Raw genomic sequence first — 21583 nt, 5'->3', positions numbered from 1 at the left:
TGTAAGTCGCTCTGGATAAGAGCGTCTCCTAAATGACGTAAATGTAATGTAAATGTAACGGTGCCCTTTGTTAAAGTCAACTTAACTCATGGAAGGACCTGCCCCGGTCAGACCTGGGTTCAAATATTATTTGAAATCTTTCAAATACTTTCAGCGTTTGCTTTAGCAAATGTTCTATTGTTTTCATTGAACCAGGCAAGATCAATCAAGCACAGCTATACAGTGTTGAACCAAGGTCTTGCCTGGACCCAGTTTCAACCATACACATGGTCTTTCCCTGAAGATCTACTTCAAGACTTGAAGGATAGAACAGGCCATAGATCACTTTCTCCCCTGTCAACATCATGACATTGGAACAACGAAAATGTATGAGACTGCAGGATTTCATGTCTCTTTCCAAGCATTCGCCTCCCACCCCTCTCCCCTGGTGTTCGTGTAATGTCCGAACTCAATCCAAACATTCAGTAGCCTCTAAAATAATTATTCTGCTCTAACAAGACAAAATCTCACCCTATTACCTACAGTATAGTGCGCTGCATTTGGCCAGTGCCTATGAAAGACTTCTAGTTCTAACAGGCTTTTTCCATGCGTTGACAGTGTCAAAACATCACCCTATTCCTAAGGCCTAGGCTCTGGCCAAAAGATCTGCACTGCTCTGGCCAAAATAAGTGCACAATATAGGGAATAGAGTGCCATTTCAGACACGCAGCCAGTGAGACACAAAGATAGCCTTATTTCTGAGTACTGTAACTAGGACACATACGAGAGCCATTTGTCCCGGTGAAAAAGACACTCCCCCTTGGTTTATGTTCTGGATCGTTCGTCATGGTGCCTTGTTGGGTACAGTACGCCCGCTCATTCACTGTACCTCTGTGTATCCATCCACACTGCTGCCATGGCGAGGTACGAGGAACTAGAATAGTCTGGCGTCCATCGGATCCTAACTCTCTCTGTGAGTCTATTCAACACACAAACACAGTCATGGTGTATGACTGGTCTAGCTCAGTTGACCTCTACGCCCCTATGGGTATCTACCAGGGTGAGAGATATAATTCCCTTACTTTTTTATGGCCATCGTATGGATGGAGTTTTTTTAACCTATTGCTGGCTCAGTAATATGTGGACAAAGCTGAAGACTAAATACCAGGGTAGACTGATTTTAATTCAGTCAAATCAGGAAGTGAACAATTCCAAACCAAGACAACAGAACATACATGAGAACCCCTTCACGTGCCTGGCACACTGCTGTATTGTCATGTCAAATTTGGCATTGACAATAACTTATTTGTTGCCAATCTGCCTCGATTTGTAAGCTTGGTTTATTCATTATAATGCTATAATGCTAATCATCCCACTGTGCTTAATGATAGGATATAAAGGCCTTTACGTTTGCTACTGGGTTTTCTTCAACAAGTTAAAGATTTCCCCTCTCCTTAATAACATCTTAGTTATTCTATAATTAACCATCATTAAAGCTTTCCGTAGGGGTTCATGGACTCTATCTCAGGGTAGATGTTGATGTTGTTTACTCAGCTAACTGAATGCCTGTTGTGGTCGATGCTTTAGCGCGAGAGCGAGCGCGCGCGGGAGAGAGAGACTAAGGAACAAGTCCCGTTTCAAAGATTAAACACTGTAAACACAATTAACCCACTTGGGGTTTCTTAAATAAACACTATTATTATAATTAAACAAGCAAAATAGCTTCCTGCAGGAGATTTCTTTCTGTATCATAAATACAGTGTATTTCCCCCACCTTCTGCATAGCACTGCATCATAAAATGAAAATGCCAAATACAAGTTATGAGTTTTAATTATGCTGTATCTGCCTCTACACTAGAAAGCCACAAATAATATTAATGGCATGTTAAGAGATAACACTTTGTATTAACTTGCATAAGGCAAAGTAATGCAAGTGTATAGCCATAATTCACAATGATATCTTTCCACTCTTGGCAAAGGGTATGGACCAGTAATTATTCTATGAGGGGAAGGTATAATTTTGGTGGCAGGCACAATCGCCCTCAATGAAGTATTTCCAATATTAATTTCATGATACATTTCTCATCTTGTTTTACAGATCTCCAGAGCAGAAATCCCAGAACATTAACCCTCATCAAATGGAATCTGCTATATGTGTATGCATGCTCTTTAGAGGATATCTTGCACAAGCTGTCTGACTTTTGGGCCAACTTGTTAAGATGACGCAATGTGTGTGGTACTTGACACTGTACTTTAGGTCCCCCTCTTGGCACTTTGATATTGGCCGTACCTACATGTGGCTTTGGTGCAGCTGTGCGCTATTGGCTGTTGAAGTGGCATGATGATGGATGTCAGGACAGGATCACGGTCTGACATATATCTCAGGCGGTTGGTCGAACACACAGCCTTCTCAAGCTCTCTGACCCCCTGGGAAACGTTGAACTCTTCGCTCCTCAAGGTTGACATGATCACACACAGCAGGTCAACAGGGTCCGCTGCCTCCCTCAGCCACAAGGCTTCCCGCTGGTGGGTTAAAGGATTATTGTGAAGTCAGTCCCCAGGGATCAGGTTTTGTAAGCTTGATTTATTCATTATAATGCTATAATGCTAATTATCCCACTGTGCTTAATGATAGGATATAAAGGCCTTTACGTTTGCTACTGGGTTTTCTTCAACAAGTTAAAGATTTCCCCTCTCCTTAATAACATCTTAGTTATTCTATAATTAACCATCATTAAAGCTTTCCGTAGGGGTTCATGGACTCTATCTCAGGGTAGATGTTGATGTTGTTTACTCAGCTAACTGAATGCCTGTTGTGGTCGATGCTTTAGCGCGAGAGCGAGAGCGCGCGGGAGAGAGAGACTAAGGAACAAGTCCCGTTTCAAAGATTAAACACTGTAAACACAATTAACCAACTTGGGGTTTCTTAAATAAACACTATTATTATAATTAAACAAGCAAAATAGCTTCCTGCAGGAGATTTCTTTCTGTATCGTAAATAGTGTATTTCCCCCACCTTCTGCATAGCACTGCATCATAAAATGAAAATGCCAAATACAAGTTATGAGTTTTAATTATGCTGTATCTGCCTCTACACTAGAAAGCCACAAATAATATTAATGGCATGTTAAGAGATAACACTTTGTATTAACTTGCATAAGGCAAAGTAATGCAAGTGTATAGCCATAATTCACAATGATATCTTTCCACTCTTGGCAAAGGGTATGGACCAGTAATTATTCTATGAGGGGAAGGTATAATTGAAATAAACACACAGGCTTCTCAAGCTCCCTGACCCCCTGGGAAACGTTGAACTCTTCGCTCCTCAAGGTTGACATGATCACACACAGCAGGTCAACAGGGTCCGCTGCCTCCCTCAGCCACAAGGCTTCCCGCTGGTGGGTTAAAGGACTATTGTGAGGTCAGTCCCCAGGGATCCGGTTTTCCGAACTTTTATATAGACCTCACCCTACAAGCATGCACACACACACACACACACACACACACACACACACACGACTTGATCTGATTTACATGTTCTAAAAGGCTGTCCTATTAACTCCAAATCAACTAAGGGGATATGGGGATAGATTGGCCAGTGTGACATACTGTTTGTGGTTCCTGGAATGCTTGCAAATGACACATGTGCTTGCTGATACAGTACTGTGTGTGTTGTGTGATTGAGGGGGAGATGTTAAATGACAGGGCTGTAAAACCAACATAAACTTTACCTTGGTCTGTATGCTCCCTTCACTTAGTAGGTTACCTCACATGATGGTCTACAGCAGAGAAGTACAACAGAGAAAAGAAGTAGCCTGTGGTATCTCCCTTCATTTTTTATAAATGAATTCATGAATTTAATGAAGATAAAGTCTCAAAGCAGCGATTCCTGGAAGTGGCCAAGTGTCAATGTGATGACACAATGATTATGCACGTAGTTGAATGGAAAAACGATATCCTTATTGTAACGACCTACTGTAGCCGATTTCAGCAGTTGCCGTCTCTTACCTCTCTCTCACTTTATTACCCCTCCTTGGGTCCTTCTGCTTCTCAAGACTAACTGTAGCCATTCACTCACCCCTCGCTCGCTGTCGGTGGAAGGCGCATCCTGCACTGTACAGTTTTGGGCAGAAGTTAAATTTTATTTGCAAAGTTTCTCAAGGGGCTACACACGAAACAAAACGGATGCTTCAAACAGTCTATCGAAGCCCTGTGTGCATTTGTGTCTACGGATATTACATCGGAATTTCTTGTAACTATTTTATTCTTTGGGGAGTTTGTCATTATAGGACTGTATAACTATGGAGTTATGCGCTTCGTGAGGAGTGGCGTTGAGGAGACACCAAAGCCATGGTAAAATGGGATACAGTGAGTGTGGATCTAAATAAAAGTTTATAAAAAAAAATCTAAGGTGAGATGTTTAACATTTTCCTTTCGGTTCAGGTCATACCATGTTTGATGTGCGTAAAGATGCGTTCATACAGAGGTCACTAATTTCGCGCATAGTCCAACGATTTTCTCTACAGTGAAGTGTTTTGTCAGAGCTCGCATTTTCATTTGTGTTTGGGTACTACTGAAATGAGCCTATAATGAATCTGTAACCCTCCAGTGATAGGAGGTAGCAACACTTTGTGGTGGATGGATGCGCAGCTGAAGATGGACAGTCCCGCCGCATTCATATTGATACTGTCTGTGCTGATGGTGCCAGTTACAAGTCTCCCCTGCCCGCGCCAGTGCACGTGCCCTCAGGCCACAGAGGTGCACTGCACGTTTCGTTCCCTGCTCGCGGTGCCCGCCGGCATACCCAGACAAGTGGAGCGCATGAACCTGGGGTAAGCCTGGTGGATTGACTTTATTCAATGACCCGCAATGAGACCATAGGCCTAAAAAACAAGCGTCATGCACAATAACTTATCCCTATAGACGTGCAGTATGTGTAAAATGGGAAGTGCATAAAGTATACGATTTGCATTTATGCATGTACATTCCCTTTTCATTAGAGGCCTTTAGAATTGTTTACAGTTAAGTACATGTGCTGAGCATGTGCCTGAAATTAATCTCTCTGCATCTCACAAGTAAATGTGCATAATGCAATATGCCTAAGTGAAGTCTTATTTAATCTTATTATATGCTTATTATATACCCCATGCTTTTTACTGAGTCATTTTACATATGAGCTTTAGCCCCCTCTTAGAACTAACAGAAAGGCCCACCCACTGTATATGTTCCCAACTGCCACCTTTCTTGACAATGTTTTGATCCCGAGGTCTTAATAAGTTCAGTCAGGTCTTTAGCCATTTCTTCTTATACAGTCAGAAATGAAGGCACTTTGCTCCACAAAGAACAAGTCAAGTAAGTTAATAGTCAGTCATGAATTGCTTGTGTCGTTGTTGTTTCCTGTAGGTTTAACACCATAAACCACGTGACTCAGACCTCTCTGGCTGGGTTGAGGAAGCTGGAGCTTCTGATGATGCATGGGAATGATCTCCACGGCATTCCCAACGGGGCCTTTAAGGATCTCATGTCCTTACAGGTACAAATCAAATCAAATGTTATGTGTCACATGCGCTGAATACAGCATTATGCCTTACAGTGAAATGCTTACTTACAAGCCCTTAACCAACAATGCAGTTTTAAGAAAAATAAGTTAAGTAAAAAATAAAATAAAAAAATAATTAAAGAGCAGCAGTAAACTAACAATAGCGAGTCTATATACAGGGGGTACCGGGACAGAGTCAATGTGTGGGGGCACCGGTTAGTCGAGGTAATTGAGGTAATATGTACATGAAGGTAGAGTTAAAGTTACTATGCATAGATAATAAACAGAGAGTAGCAGCAGCGTGAAAGAGGGGGTGGGGGGGGGGCACACACTGCAAATAGTCCGGGTAGCCATTTGATTACCTGTTCAGGAGTCTTACTGGGCCGTACGCACTACCATCTGCAGTGCCTTGCGGTCGGAGGCTGAGCAGTTTCCAAACCAGGCAGTGATGCAACCAGTCAGGATGCTCTTGATGGTGCAGCTGTAGAACTTTTTGAGGATCTGCCAAGTCTTTTCAGTCTCCTGAGGGGCAATAGGCTTTGTCATGCCCTCTTCACAACTGTCTTGGTGTGTTTGGACCATGATAGTTTGTTGGTGATGTGGACACCAAGGAACTTGAAGCTCTCAACCTGCTCCACTCCAGCCCCGTCGATGAGAATGGGGGTGTGCTTGGTTCTCCTTTTCCTGTAGTCCAAATCATCTCCTTTGTCTTGATCACGTTGAGGGAGAGGTTGTTATCCTGGCACCACACGGCCAGGTCTCTGACCTCCTCTATATAGGCTATCTCATCGTTGTCGGCAAACTTAATGATGGTGTTGGAGTCGTGCCTGGCCATGCAGTCATGAGTGAACAGGGAGTACAGGAGGGGACTGAGCACAGATCCCTGAGGGGACCCCGTGTTGAGGATCTGCGTGGCAAATGTATTGTTACCTACCCTTACCACCTGGGGGCGGCCCGTCAGGAAGTCCATTATCCAGTTGCAGAGGCAGGTGTTTAGTCCCAGGGTCCTTAGCTTAGTGATGAGCTTTGAGGTTACTATGTTGTTGAACGCTGAGCTGTAGTTTTGTCCAGGTGGGAAAGGGCAGTGTGGAGTGCAATAGAGATTGCATCATCTGTTGATCTGTTGGGGCGGTATGCAAATTATGGTGGGTCTAGGGTTTCTGGGATAATGGTGTAGATGTGAGCCATTACCAGCCTTATTAAGCACTTCATGGCTACAGATGTGAGTGGTACAGGTCGGTAGTCAAAATGTCATTGAAGACACTTGCCAGTTGGTCAGCGAAAGCTTGGGGTACACGTCCTGGTACTACGTCTGTGAATGTTGACCTGTTTAAAGGTCTTACTCACATCGGCTATGGAGATATTTGATTAACATGAAATATCACCTCAGTACTGTAAAGTAGGTTATACAGTATAGTACCAGGCAATTGTTCCATTCTATTATTATATTCTACTCTATTCTACCATAATCTATTCCAGAGTTACCCAAACTCGGTCCTGCACCCTGGGGCCCCCCTGGGTGCACGTTTTGTTTTTTTGACCTAGAACTACACAGCTGATTTCAAATAATCAAAGCTTGATGATGAGTTGGTTATTTGAAGTTTGAAACCCTCCTCTATTCTATTAGGTTGATAACTCACTAACCTCTGCCTTTCTTCCCCTCAGATGCTGAAGATGAGCTATAACAAACTGAAGGAGATCAACAGACACACTCTCCAGGGTCTGTGGTCTCTGACCAGACTCCACCTGGACCACAACCGTCTGGAGATCATTCACCCAGACACCTTCCAGGGCCTCACCTCCCTACGTCTCCTACAGCTGGAGGGGAACAGACTGCAGCAGCTCCACCCCTCTACCTTTTCCACCTTCTCCATGATGGGACACTTCCATGTCTCCACCCTCAGGTGAAGCCGAGCATGATGAACTACAGTACCCATAATCCTCTGGACAATATTTGGTTTTATCTTAGTATCTGGCAGTTTCTCAATTCATCTTTCCTCGATTCTTTGCGTCCTGTCTCCTCACTGCCTTCTCAAAACCCATTGTAGGAGAAGGTCAGAGGGGCGGGACCTTGTACCTTCTCTAATGCAGTTGAAAATGAGGCAAGGAAATGTGAGGAATCACGGAAAGAGGAATTGAGATGGAGCCAAGATGTTCCTGAAGCTAACGTTATAATGTCCCTCCTGTCTCCTTATCGATACATCAGGCACCTGTACCTGTCGGAGAACAGCCTTACCTCGCTGCCCCAGAAGCTGCTGGGAGGAATGCCCCAGCTAGAGAACCTCTTCCTGCATGGGAACCCCTGGACATGTGACTGCAGGATGAAGTGGTTCCCCGACTGGGACAAAAACTCACCAGGTTATGTATTTTATTTACCAGCTACTCAGTGAATGTACGCATTTGTCAGTGATGGCAGATACAATTGGATCAATGCTCAAAGCATAATGTAGCTGTCATTTTACACATTTGTGCCTTGAAAATGTGTGTCCAAAACCTAATCAAACTTCACACTCGGAATTCTAAACATCGAATAATGATGTTAATGTTCCCTCTCGTCTTCCTTTCTTCATAGGTGTGCTGAAGTGTAAAAAGGACAGGGCCTACCCAGGAGGTCAGCTCTGCCTTATGTGTTACTCCCCAAAGAACTTACGAATGAAAGAAGTCCTGGGCCTGGACACACTGGGCTGCTCCAGCCCTGTTATCACCTCCCCTGATCAACCTACGACCCCAGAGGACACAGAGACAGAGGTCATGACCCTGGAGGAGTTCAAGGGGCCATTTGGCAACATTACCTTAGGCCTGACGGACGAACATGGGAACAAAGTGGATCTGGAGTGCAGCGTCGGAGAGCCCCGCAGAGAGCCGTCTAAGGTCAGCTGGGAACAGGTCAACCCAAAGCAGCTGGTCTCTAATGTGAGTATCTCCGTGGATCTGGAGTGTCCCATCAACAGGGACAGTTATGAGAGACTCTGGAGGCTGATCGCCTACTATAGCGACACGCCCGCTCACCTGCAGAGAGAGATCATGCTGACTAAGGAGCCGGTGCCCAGCTACAGGTAGGCTGGATTAAGAAACCGCTTTTTATCTGATCCATTATGGGCCAAATTCCAACTTCTACTTGAGTAACATTTTGACTTAGTCATGCATTGAGATCAATGCACGTGAACGTTTGTAGAAGTTAGGATTTGCCCATATGTGATTATGTGATTTTATTTGTTCATTTCAGAGTGGTCCTCAATACAGAGCACAGTTGTCAAACTCATTTTCCCCAAGGGCTGCATTCAGTCTTTACTGAGGTCCAGAGGGCCACTGTCACGTCCTGATCAGTATAGAGTATATTTGGTTATTGTAGTTTGGTCAGGACGTGGCAGAGGGGAGTTGATGTATGTTTATGGGGTTTGTCACTGGTCTATGTCTGTGTTTCTATGTCTAGTTAATTGGGGTTGGACTCTCAATTGAAGGCAGGTGTGTTGAGTTGCCTTTGATTGGGAGTCCTATATAGTAGGGTGTGTTTGTCTTTGTGTTTCGTGGGTAGTTGTTTTTTGCACTGCTAGTTATAGCCTGCGAAACTGTCTCCTGTCGTGTTGTCTGCATTTGTTTTTTTCGTGATCAACGTGTTTAATAAACATGATGTTGAGCACACAACCTGCTGCGTATTGCTCCACGTTCTCCGACAGTGATTTCGCGATATCGTCAGAAGACGAGGAACGTGACAGCCACACTTAAAATGTATTGTATTTCCTTGCCATCAAAATGTGAAAAAAATGGTCCTCTATTTTTCGATGCTCCCTGACTGTCTAGCTTTCGTTTCGATGACTGTTAGCTAGCTGGACAGAGTGAAGAGACTGTAAATGTAGGTCCATTACAAAAATGAATAAATATACAGTACCAGTCATAAGTTTGGACACACCTACTCATTCCAGGGTTTTTCTTAATTTTTTACTATTTTCTACATTGTAGAATAATAGTGAAGACATCAAAACTATGAAATAACACATATGGAATCATGTAGTAACCAAAAACCTGTTAAACAAATCAAAATATATTTTATATTTGAGATTCTTTAAAGTAGCCACCCTTTGCCTTGATAACAGCTTTGCACACTCTTGGCATTCTCTCAACCAGCTTCATGAGTTAGTCACCTGGAATGCATTTCAATTAACAGGTGTGCCTTGTTAAAAGTTGATTTGTGGAATTTCTTTCCTTTTTAATGCGTTTGAGCCAATCAGTTTGGAAAATTTCAAGAACTTTTAAAGTTTCTTCAACTGCAGTCGCAAAAACCATAAAGCACTATGATGAAACTGGCTCATGAGGACCGCCACAGGAAAGGAAGACCCAGAGTTACCTCTGCTGCAGAGGATAAGTTCATTAGAGTTACCAGCCTCAGAAATTGCAGCCCAATAAATGCTTCACAGAGTTCAAGTAACAGACATCTCAACATCAACTGTTCAGATGAGACTGGCTGAATCAAGCCTTCATGGTCAAATTGCTGCAAAGAAACCACTACTAAAGGACACCAGTAATAAGAAGAGACTTTCTTGGGCCAAGAAACACGAGCAATGGACATTAGACCAGTGGAAATCTGTCCTTTGATCTGATGAGTCCAAATTTGAGATTTTTGGTTCCAACCATTGTGTCTTTGTGAGACGCAGAGTAGGTGAACGGATGATTTTTCATGTGTGGTTCCCACCGTGAAGCATGGAGGAGGAAGTGTGATGGTGTGGGGGTGATTTGCTGGTGACTGATTTAGAATTCAAGGCACACTTAACCAGCATGGCTACCAAAGCATTCTGCAGTGATACGCCATCCCATCTGGTTTGCACTTAGTGGGACTATCATTTGTTTTTCAACAGGACAATTACCCAAAACACACCTCCAGACTGTGTAAGGGCTATTTGACCAAGAAGGAGAGTGATGGAGTGCTGCATCAGATGACCTGGCCTCCACAATCACCCGACCTCAACCAAATTGAGATAGTTTGGGATAAGTTGGACTGCAGAGTGAAGGAAAAGCAGCCAGCAAGTGCTCAGCATATGTGGGAACTCCTTCAAGACTGTTGGAAAAGCATTCCAGGTGAAGCTGGTTGAGAGAATGCCAAGAGTGTGCAAAGCTGTCATCGAGGCAAAGGATGGCTACTTTGAAGAATCTCAAATATAAAATATATTTTGATTTAACACTTTTTTGGTTACTACATGATTCCATATGTGTTATTTAATCATTTTGATATCTTCACTATTATTCTACAGTGTAGAAAATAGTAAAAATAAAGAGAAATTAGTAGGTGTGTCCAAACTTTTGACTGGTACTGTATATATTAAGAATAATCAAACCACCCGCAGGCCGGATTGAATGGGCCTTGAGTTCAATACGTGATATAGAGCATCTAATTTCATACTGCTATGTTGTGTGTTTTTTTCTAATAAACTCAAACTTCTTGATCGCCAGGTACAGGCAGGACAAGGAGAGAGACACGTTGTATTACACAGGGGTTAAGGCTAACATGGTAGCTCAACCATCCTGGCTGATGCAGAGCTCTGTGGACCTGCGGCTGAACAGGCCCCAGTCCACTGGGAAGAGTGTCAAGCTGATCCTCAGCACCCACCTCACACAGACTGTGGAGCCTGAGCTGGAGCGCAGACACCGCAGGACATGGGTCATGATAGAGAACAAAAACACTACCAGGACGGCGCTGAGTGTTGTAGTGGGCAGCCCTGCTGTGATAGACTGTAACGTGTTGAGCTCAGGAGACACGGTGGTTCGCTGGATGCTGCCAGACGGGACCCAGCTGGAGGCACCGTACAGCAACCCAGACAACAGGGTGTCAGTGTCGAGCACCGGCAGGTTGGATATTAAAGCTGTAGGACACTCAGACTCAGGGGTATATTACTGTATCGCCCAGGTCTCTGACGACCTCAGTGTCCTCCCTTTCCGCCTGACGGTCGAGGAGTCCTCCAGTCCTCCCCCTCTTGGAGGGGATGAAACGGCGCCTACCCTCGTAGAGGGGTTCACCGGTGTCCCTCTCACTCTGAACTGTGTCGTGTCTGGCTCTCCTGACCCTGAGATTAACTGGATCCTTCCTGACAGCAACATAGTGAGTCACAGAGCCAACTCTTCTAGAGCGCTGGTGTATTCCAACGGAACTCTGAGAGTCCCAGAGAGTCGACTGACAGACAGTGGATATTATAAGTGTGTGGCGATGAACCAGCATGGTGTGTATTCCCTGGCTACTAAGGTGAGTCTTACCAGACAGTTAGGAGCAGAGATGCGACCACTGAGGAGAATGAGGCCACAGTCCGCTTCAGGGGTCAATACCAGGGTCAAAGCCCCCATGGAGGACACTGAAGAGTCATCAGGGGACAATGAGGACACACAGGAGGAAGTCCCCTCCTCGTCTTCCTCCTCTTCATCCTCATCCCCGAGCCGTGTGGAGCTAATGAATCGGCGGAGAGGTCAAAGTTCAAACAGGGGTGGTGGACATCCATTTAGAAACACATGGAGGCGACCTGCTGTACCTAGAAAACCAACCACGACAGGGACAAATGATGATGACAAGAAAAACACAGTGGAGACGAGGAGGAGGATTAACGTGGCAAACAAAAATATAGACCCAGAGAAGTGGGCGAACATTTTGGCCAAAATCCGTGACAAGAACGGACAGGGTAACACTATCATAACACCCAGCTCAAGTCACCTCACCACAAAGAAGAATCAGGAGTCAACGACAACAGCCAGCGCTACGCAGACAGAGTCTCCGGACAACGTAGAGGGATTAATAGACGTCCTCCACGAGGAAGAGGAGAAAGAGCTATACACACCCACTATTATACTGCATACACCCACTCAACACACTACTTACACCACAGACTCCGATGCGGATACAGGCACAAATCATGCACGTTTCACGCAGCCAGTCACAGAGTCTGTCACATTTGTTCCCCAGCAGCTCAGTAACACTGTCACACACACAAAGATGCAAGGCAGGCACATAGTCACACCCACACACTCCCAGACCCTGGGCCAGCTGCGTGTGAACGTCTGGACCAGTTCTTCATACCACGATTCTTTACAAGGAGAAAATCAAAGCACCACCCCCACCCCTTTGGCTACAGACGGTGACGCGGTTACAGAGTCTGATATCTCACCCCCGTCTGAGGACAATCAGGGGGCGGAAGACGCTAACGAACCCAGTGTTGTTAACAGCTATAATGAAGGAGGCGAGGCATATTTAGACAGAGCTGAACTTGACCCGTCACTCACCACCGCCACAGTCAGAGGGTACTCCAAATCGGAGACAGAGAGCGATGAATTTGATCACTCTCTCACTGAGACTCAGAGCACAACTGCTAAACTAGAAACGCGCACGCGGCTAAAGCAGCATACTACGTCAAATATAACCCATCTTCCGCTCACCACACCCTCTCCCAGAACCGAGCTCACATCAGCTGTGAATATGAGGAAGGAAACTCCAGGTGAGGTGGCTACTCGACTCAGGAACCAGAACTCCAGGAGGAGGAATGGGGGTGGGGGCAGGAGAAGATGGCCCAATACGGGTAGAAAGAAGCCAAAGCCTAATAATCCGTTGAGAAGTGATTTTGCAAACGCAGCCACACCTAAGGACGCGCTCCCAGCAACTACCAAGGCAACCACTGCCACATGGATTAAAATAGAAGCATTCGACAAGGCCAAAAGCATGACAGACGGGTTTAATACCGCAGTTCCATCGACGGGCAGCCAAGCAACGTCATCAGGCAGAGTGAGTCACGAAGAGAACACAGGAGTCTCTTTATACCAAGACAGGATTGACCCTTCAGTGAAGCCTACAACTCGAAAGGCCACCCTTTCACCACAAGCCAAACCACTGTTCAGGGGCACAACAGCCCTACCGGCGTCTCCCACAACCTCTTTAACAGAAACATATAAACATTCATCCCAGAGCAGCCATCACAGAACAGCCCCAGAAAGAGCCTCTCAGACTCCGAACACTCAGAGCCCAGTCCCAGAGCACTCGGATGTGCACACGACAGCCAGTCAGGGGAACTTTACAAGCATCCCCCTTCCTGCAGTTAAACCAACCGAGACAACACAAAGGGGAGGCAGCGTTACTGTAGACCTTCACCCCGTTCCAAGTCCTGACAAGTCCCCGGAGAATCGCAACACTCGCCCGGGAGTGCTACCAGATGGACAGCTCAACACACCAGACAATCGATATACAACAGGTACGACTCAGGTTAAAAAGGTGCCGGTCAAAGAGATTGACAGCGTGTCCCCATCTATCCGGCATGAAATAACAAGTGCACACGGCACAACACACGCCCCGGGGGCCTCAACAAAAGAGCCCTTTCATGAAGAGGCAGAACATGAGAAGGCTCGGGTTAGTACCACTGAAATACCGTTGACATCTGAAATCTCTTATCACGGATCTGATCCCGCTAAAACAGTCACTGTTAACCCCGGAACAACCTTTGATGGGCACTATAACATCAGAGAAAGCACTTCCACCACAGGCAAAGACCTAACACCATTGGATTATGTTGCCGTTTCTGTTGCTGCTACTACAACAAAGGATGTTACTCCAACTATGTCACCTGTCACCTACACATCAGTTAGGAAATCCATAGTTATCCCCTCTAGGGTGAAGCCTCAGATCCCTGTACTAAACACTCCATCCACTAGGGTCAGGATCCAACCTTCATCCAGAACAGTGCAGGCTCCCTCCAACTCAAACCATATCCCAGACAGTCACAGAGAGAGAGTCCTCATCTCTCAACCCGACCAGAGGAACAACCCGATCCTCAACAGAGGAGACTCCATCCTAATCACCAGATCTGACCCCAACAGACAACCACCACCAGCCGACTCCCACACCACTACTAAACTAGAGTCAACTGACATCAGACCTGACCCAGTCACCGGTGTTAAACCAACCACCACAGAACCCAGAACACCCCACAGGCACAGGGCAGTCACAAACACAAACACCCAGATGGTCAAACAGACGACCACTACAACCACTCTCACTCCCACAATGAGCGTTTCTCAGACTTCATCAGTGTCTTCATCGAAGCCTCAGAGTCCATCTAGTGAGGGCCAGAGGACGGAGACTCCTACCCAGACACAGGGGTTATCAGGTGGGGTGTCGGGAGGTGGTCAGAGACCCTCCGTAGCAGGACCTGTTGTAAGAGGGAAGCCCCGGATCACCAATGTGGATGTGCGGACAGTGACAGTGAATGCAGAGATGGATGCACAGCTGCCCTGTGTGGCTGTAGGGGAGCCCAAGCCTTTCCTCTCCTGGACGAGAGTCTCCACTGGTATGTATAACAGTTCTTCCTTTTCTGTTCTCCCCTCTTCATAGAACATCCTCCTTCACTCTCTGTTACAAAATTACACAGCTGTATGTAAGCCTGTTAATGTAACAAAAAAGGAGAACCCTATTTGTAATGATATAAGCTATGCTCTATTCTTATGTGTTTCAACAGACAACATGTTGTAGAAATAATCCTTTATTGGCATTGTTTTAATCTACTCGATGTCTTCAAACATATGTTATTTTCATTCATGCAGGAGCGACAGTAGCCCAGAACACTCGGATCCAGAGGTTCGAGGTCCATCCCAACGGCACGTTTATCATTCGTAACAGCCAGCCCCAGGACCGAGGCCAGTACCTCTGTATGGTCCAGAACCAGTATGGCGTGGACAAGATGGTGGTCTCCCTGATGGTCCTGGCCCAGCATCCCAGAGTGCTCCAGCCGCGCTACCGCGATGCTACCGTGTACCACGGAGACGGCATCGATCTGGAGTGCCAGGTACAGGGACATCCCATTCCCCGGGTCACCTGGGTGCTGCCTGACAGGGTCCACCTCACTGCCCCCCCAGCCCCGGGCCCTGACAACCCAGCCAGTGGCCCCCAGCCCGGCCCTCAGTCTGGCCCCAATCGCGTGGACCTTCTCGGTAATGGTACTCTCCGGATAACCCAGGCCAGCTACACAGACAGAGGGATCTATAAATGTATCGGCAGCAGTGTGGCGGGAGCCGATACAGTCTCTGTCCGTCTCCATGTGGCAGCCTTGGCTCCAGTCATCCAACAACCTCGCTATGAGAACATGTCCCTCCCCGAGGGCAGCACGGCCTACATCCACTGCACCGCCAAAGGAGCCCCTACGCCCATCACCCGCTGGACCACGCCCGACGGAGTCCAGCTCCTCACCTCGCAGTTCGTCAACGGCCGTAATCTCTTTGTCTTCCCCAACGGGACCCTGTACGTCCGTGGGCTCGGCCAAGGCGACGCGGGGAGATATGAGTGTGTGGCCAGTAATGCGGTAGGAGCCTCCAGGAGAACCAGCATTCTGACAGTACTGAGACTCCCATCCTCCACCAAGGCCAGGATTACCTCTTCGTCTCCCCAGAGGACTGACGTGGTCTATGGGGGGCTGCTGAGGCTAGACTGCATTGCCACAGGAAAACCAGAGCCCAGGATTGTCTGGAGGACTCCCTCTAAGAAACTAGTGGATTCCCAGTACAGGTATGCATCTTCTGGCATCTTGTTCACTCACTGTCTAATATGCCCTTCGGGCCATTGTCTGTATGTACAGTGCTTTGTACAGTACTTTTTCCACATTTTGTTTTATTACAGCCTGAATTTAAAATGGATTAAATTGAGATTTTATGTCACTGGCCTACACACAATACCCCATAATGTCAGCGTGGAATTATGTTTATAGACATTTTTACAAATTAATTAAAAATGAAAAGCTGAAATGTCTTGAGTCAATAAGTGTTCAACCCATTTGTTATGGCAGGAAAAAGTCACTTAATAAGTTGCATGGTCTGTGTGCAATAACAGTGTTTAGCGTGATTTGTGAATGACTGCCACATCTCTGTATCCCACACATACAGTTATCTATAAAGTCCCTCAGTCCAGCAATAAATTCAAACACCGATTCAATCACAAAGACCAGGGAGGTTTTCCAATGCTTTGCAAAGAAGGGCACCTATTAGTAGATTAGTAAACATTTAAAAAGCAGACCTTGAATATCCCTTTGAGCATGGTGAAGTTATTAATTACACTTTGGATGGTGTATCAATACACCCAGTCACTACAAAGTTAGAGGCGTCCTTCCTGCCAGAGAGGAAGGAAACCGCTCAGGAATTTCACCATGAGGCCAATGGTGACTGTGATAGGAGAAAACTGAAGATGGATCAACAACATTGTATTTACTCCACAATACTAACCTAAATTACAGAGTGAAAAGAAGGAAAGCCTGTTCAGAATTAAAATGTTCCAAAATATGCATCCTGTTTGCAAAAAATGTGGCAAAGAAATTCACTATGTCCTGAATACAAAGCGTTATGTTTGGGGAAAATCCAACACAACACATCACTGAGTACCACTCATCATATTTTCAAGTTATGATAGAAAGAGATGGAAATAGAGCTAACCACAGGCAAAATCCTAGAGGAAAGCCTGGTTCAGTCTGCTATCCAACAGACACTGGGAGACAAATTCACCTTTCAGCAGGACAAATATACACTAGAGTTGCTTACCAAGACGGCATTGAATGTTCCTGAGTGGCCTAGTTACAGATTTGACTTAAATCGGCTTGAAAATGTATGGCAAGACTTGAAAATGGCTCTCTAGAAATGATCAACAACCAATTTAATAAAGCTTGAAGAATTATTGAAATAATAATGTGCAAATATTGTATAATCCAGGTGTGTAAAGCTCTTATAGACTTACCCAGAAAGACTCACAGCTGTAATCACTGCCAAAGGTGATTCTAAAATGTATTGACTCAAGGGTGTGAATACTTATGTAAATGAAATATGTGTGTATTTTATTTTCAATATATTAGCAAAAATGTGTAAAAACATGTTTACACTGTCATTATGGGGTATTGTGTGTAGATGAGTGAATTTAAAAAATATTTTATCCATTTTGAATTCAGGCTGTAACACAACAAAATGTGGAATAAGTCAAGGGTATGAATACTTTCTGAAGGCACTGTATGTCAACTATCATAATCAGATGTTATCATGAATGAGAAGGTTTACTGTGAAATCACACAGGCACATTTTCTATTCCCTAAAGGTTAGCTGAAAAACCATTAAAAAAAGACCTAAAATGGTTGCTATTAACAGCAGGATATACTGTTATTCACAAACAATAACAACTTGTTTATGTTGGGGGGGGGGGGGGTTTCAGCTTCGACCCCAGAATAAAGGTGTTCACCAACGGTTCTCTGGCCATCCAGGCCATGACAGAGAAAGATGATGGGGACTACCTGTGTGTGGCCCGAAACAAGATGGGGGACGACTACATGCTTCTGAGGGTTAACGTGCTGACCAAGCCGCCCAAGATTGAGCAGAAGCAGCTGCTGGCCAGTCAGAAGGTCTGTCTTTTGTCTTAGGTTTCTATGTAAATAATGGGGCACATCTCAAATGGCACCCTATGCCCTGTACAGTGCACTACTTTTGACCAGAGCCCTATGGGCCTTAGTGAAAAAGAGTGCACTATATAGGGGTTAGGGTGCCATATGGGGCAGGAACCTTGGTGTTCTTAATGTGATATTTGAATGTGTTGCATGTGAGTGTCATGCAAATATTTCGGTTGATTTTCTGTCTAATGTACGATTAGATAGACAATAAATCTTTTTGGATCTGAAGGTGATGTATGGAGGAGACCTGAAGGTGGACTGTGTAGCGTCTGGCCTCCCCAACCCTGAGATCCGCTGGGCTCTGCCGGACGGCACCATGATCAACACACTGAAACAGACGGATAGTAGGGCTAGAGGTGGGCGCACCCGCAGGTACTTGGTGTTTGTTGAACCACATCAACTTCACACATACCGTAATATGTTATTGAATCACATAATACAGTATGTACACACAATCTGTTATTGAATCACATTAACTGCATAGTCGATAAGGATCACAGTACAATTTTCAAACAATCACCCAACCCCTCCCACCCCCCAGATACGTGGTGTTCGACAACGGGACGTTGTACGCCAACGACGTGGGGATGAGAGAGGAAGGACACTACACCTGCTACGCTGAGAACCAGATAGGGAAGGATGAGATGAAGGTTCACGTCAAGGTGGTGGCAGACCCTCCGATCATCAGAGACAAAACTCAAAGCCCTGAAGTCATCAGGGTTCTTTATGGGGAGACCGTGTCGCTGAAGTGCAGCGCCAAGGGAGAGCCGACCCCAGTCATCACGTGGCTCTCCCCCACTAACCGGGCCATTGCCTCCTCCTCTGATAAGTACCAGGTACATAATGATGGTACGTTAGTGGTCCAGAAGGCACAACGCTTTGATGCTGGTAACTACACCTGCACAGCTAGGAACAGTGCCGGCCAGGACAGCAAAGTCACCAGGGTGGACGTCCTTGTGACGCCGCCGACCATCAACGGACTGAGAGGTATGGTCAACACTATCAGAGTGACGGCTATAAGGGACCAGCGCACCATGCTGACCTGCGAGGCCATGGGGACACCCATCCCCCAGGTCATGTGGGTGTTACCGGAGAACGTCATCCTCCCGGCGCCATACTACGGCAGCAGAATGACGGTGCATCGTAACGGTACGTTGGATATACGTTCGCCGAAGGGGACCGACTCGGCTCAGATGGCCTGCATCGCACGCAACGAGGGCGGGGAGGCCAGGCTGATGGTCCACCTGGAGGTTAGAGAGATGGTAGAGAGGCCGCAGCTCAGAGGGCCCAAAACAGAGAGCCTCTCTCTAACGGTAGGCGGTACCATGACCCTGAACTGCTCCTTTGAAGGAGGCCCAGCACCCCCAACGGTAACCTGGATCCTCCCTAATGGTTCCCCCCTCATGAGCGGTGCCCAGTTCTCCAAGTTCTTCCACCGACCTGACGGCTCCTTGGTCATCACTAACCCCTCTGTCTCTGAGAGTGGTATGTACCGCTGCCTGGCGAGGAATGTAGCCGGGCTAGTGGAACGTACTATTACTTTAGCCCCGGAGAGGAAACCAGAGATAAAGAACCGCTACAACTCCCCCATCAGTATTATGAATGGGGAGAGCCTCCAACTCCACTGTCTCTCCACGGGGGACCCCCTCCGGCTGACGTGGACCCTGCCCAGTGGGGTGGTCCTGGGGCGGCCACAGAGAGCCGGTCGCTACGCCGTCCTAGCCAATGGGACGCTCGCCATCCAGCAGGCGTCCGTCTACGACCGCGGCTCCTACGTCTGCCGAGCGGCCAACGAGTACGGCAGCGCCCTGCTCTCCGTGCCCGTCATCGTCATCGCGTACCTGCCTCGCATCACCAATGGCCCGCCTCCCGTGATGTACGCTCGCCACGGCGTGGCGGTCCAGCTGAACTGTGTTGCCACGGGGATCCCCCGAGCTGAGATTGCCTGGGAGACGCCGGATAGGACGCGGCTAGTGGTCAGTGCCCAGCCACGCCTCTTTGGCAACAAGTACCTCCACCCACAAGGCTCTCTCATCATCCAGAACCCCACACAGAGAGACCAGGGCTTCTACAAATGCACCGCCAGGAACGTGATAGGGGTCGATACTAAAGGCACCTATCTACATGTGTTCTGATTAGCCTTAGACAAATAGGTTTTCGTCATATGCCCAAGAAACTGCCAAAGGAGCTGAGCACAGCCAATGCTAATCATCCATCCACATGATGTTGGAGAGCCTTTGAATCACTGTCAATGCAAGTAAAGATACATTTTCCAATCGGTAGCTAAACAAACAAGCTACTGTGTATGCAGTAGCTGCTCTGTATCTGTCCTGTGACATCATTCAAGGCCATGTTTCAGCTGCATTTCAACAACCATTTTGTGACAAAAGCCATTTTTCACTCATCAAAAAACACTTTGCTATGAAGGACTGTAAATCTTCTGCGCTGACAATGACAATTTATGTCAAACTATTTTGATAAGCATAGCTAAATATCTTCTTATGTTCGATTAATGAAAATATTCTAAATGATACAGAAAATAACCAATATTGCTGAAATGAGGACGATTTTAGAGGCCTAAGCAACAATGGCTGGTGTTTGAATAACTGCTTCACAACCATCCATATCATTTTACTATCTTAACCAAAAGTATTTTTAAGGACTTGTAACCCTGCTATTTACAGGAGAGACTCACACATTACCGCTACTGTGATGATTGTACATGCAATATGGTTTAGATCTGCTTGCAACCCTCATAGGTGTCAATATCAGCACATAAAATAATACTAATATGTTTTTACATGCCCTCATTATTAAATTATTTGTCTTTAAAAGACTCTGATGTATAGGAATTTTACACATTTTTAATAAAGAGAAGCTCAAAATCCATCGTAATCTTGTAGAATATTACTTATAAGTTTGAGACAAGACTATGGATGCATCCCAAATAATGCACTATATAGGAAATAGGGTGTGATTTAGGAAACAACCCTAGTTTATGGGCCCTGGTCGAAAGTAGTGCACTACAAAGGGAATAGGGTGCAATTTCGGAAGGGGGTAATAATTTAGAACTAGGTCAGGACAGATTAGGGATCTGTCTTCCAAGAGTAAACATTTTCAAACGTAGCTCTGGGAATTATTATACAGTCATGGTCCCTCTCTTGCTAAAAGGAGAACCATCTGGTTGTGTGGGGGGAAATCCCCTGTTAGTTCACTGGTTTCCCTCTGAAAGAATTCCCACTTTAACTATACAGACTTCATTGTAATCAGCTTTCATGATTTATGAAATCCACTCACAACTTGAAGTGGTGCAGTACCGCTGCAAGAGGGATGACATAGAACATGTGTTTCTTTGACTATTGATGGACCTGCTCTTCAGTAAATGGCCCGAATAAATCTTCCCTCTTTTGTTTCAGATAATCGAAGAAATAAAGGCTTTAGCTGTCTCTCACTGACCCAGTCCCAGGTCAAACACAAAGCAGAAACCACCCAGGGCCGCTGCTCACATCTTGGACACACCTGTGGTCCTGTCTGTCCCAGTACTATAGAAATGAAGTTGTCCATTTACCATTACAGTACCATATTGTCATCAGCACTAAGTACTGCGGTCTTGCTGTGTTTATATGAACTATTT

The 21583-nt window shown here is 45.9% G+C and overlaps 1 protein-coding gene across 1 annotated transcript; it reads left to right on the top strand.

Annotated features, from left to right (window-relative positions):
* The first annotated feature begins 3763 nt into the window (after positions 1–3763).
* Positions 3764–20838, top strand: LOC106575240 (matrix-remodeling-associated protein 5). Its single transcript, XM_045698811.2, has 11 exons — positions 3764–4390; positions 4589–4811; positions 5383–5512; positions 7184–7422; positions 7725–7876; positions 8091–8574; positions 10964–14826; positions 15080–16037; positions 17718–17904; positions 18179–18321; positions 18491–20838. The coding sequence occupies exons 2-11, from the start codon at positions 4618–4620 to the stop codon at positions 20082–20084; spliced, it is 7944 nt and encodes a 2647-aa protein (XP_045554767.2). The 5' UTR covers positions 3764–4390; positions 4589–4617; the 3' UTR covers positions 20085–20838.
* The last annotated feature ends 745 nt before the right edge of the window (positions 20839–21583 follow it).

Source organism: Salmo salar, chromosome 17 (genome assembly GCF_965601325.2).
Source record: "Salmo salar chromosome 17, fSalSal1, whole genome shotgun sequence".
In the NCBI taxonomy this organism is placed as follows: domain Eukaryota; kingdom Metazoa; phylum Chordata; class Actinopteri; order Salmoniformes; family Salmonidae; genus Salmo; species Salmo salar.
Note: the sequence above shows the minus strand (reverse complement) of the source record. Positions and strands in the feature narration are given on the sequence as shown.

Excerpts from the sequence above, each read along its gene's own strand:
- LOC106575240 (XM_045698811.2), top strand. The coding sequence starts at position 4,618 with ATGGATGCGCAGCTGAAGATGGACAGTCCCGCCGCATTCATATTGATA. Across the intron at positions 4,812-5,382 it reads GTGGAGCGCATGAACCTGGG|GTTTAACACCATAAACCACG; the intron begins GTAAGCCTGGTG and ends TGTTTCCTGTAG. Across the intron at positions 8,575-10,963 it reads GAGCCGGTGCCCAGCTACAG|GTACAGGCAGGACAAGGAGA; the intron begins GTAGGCTGGATT and ends CTTGATCGCCAG.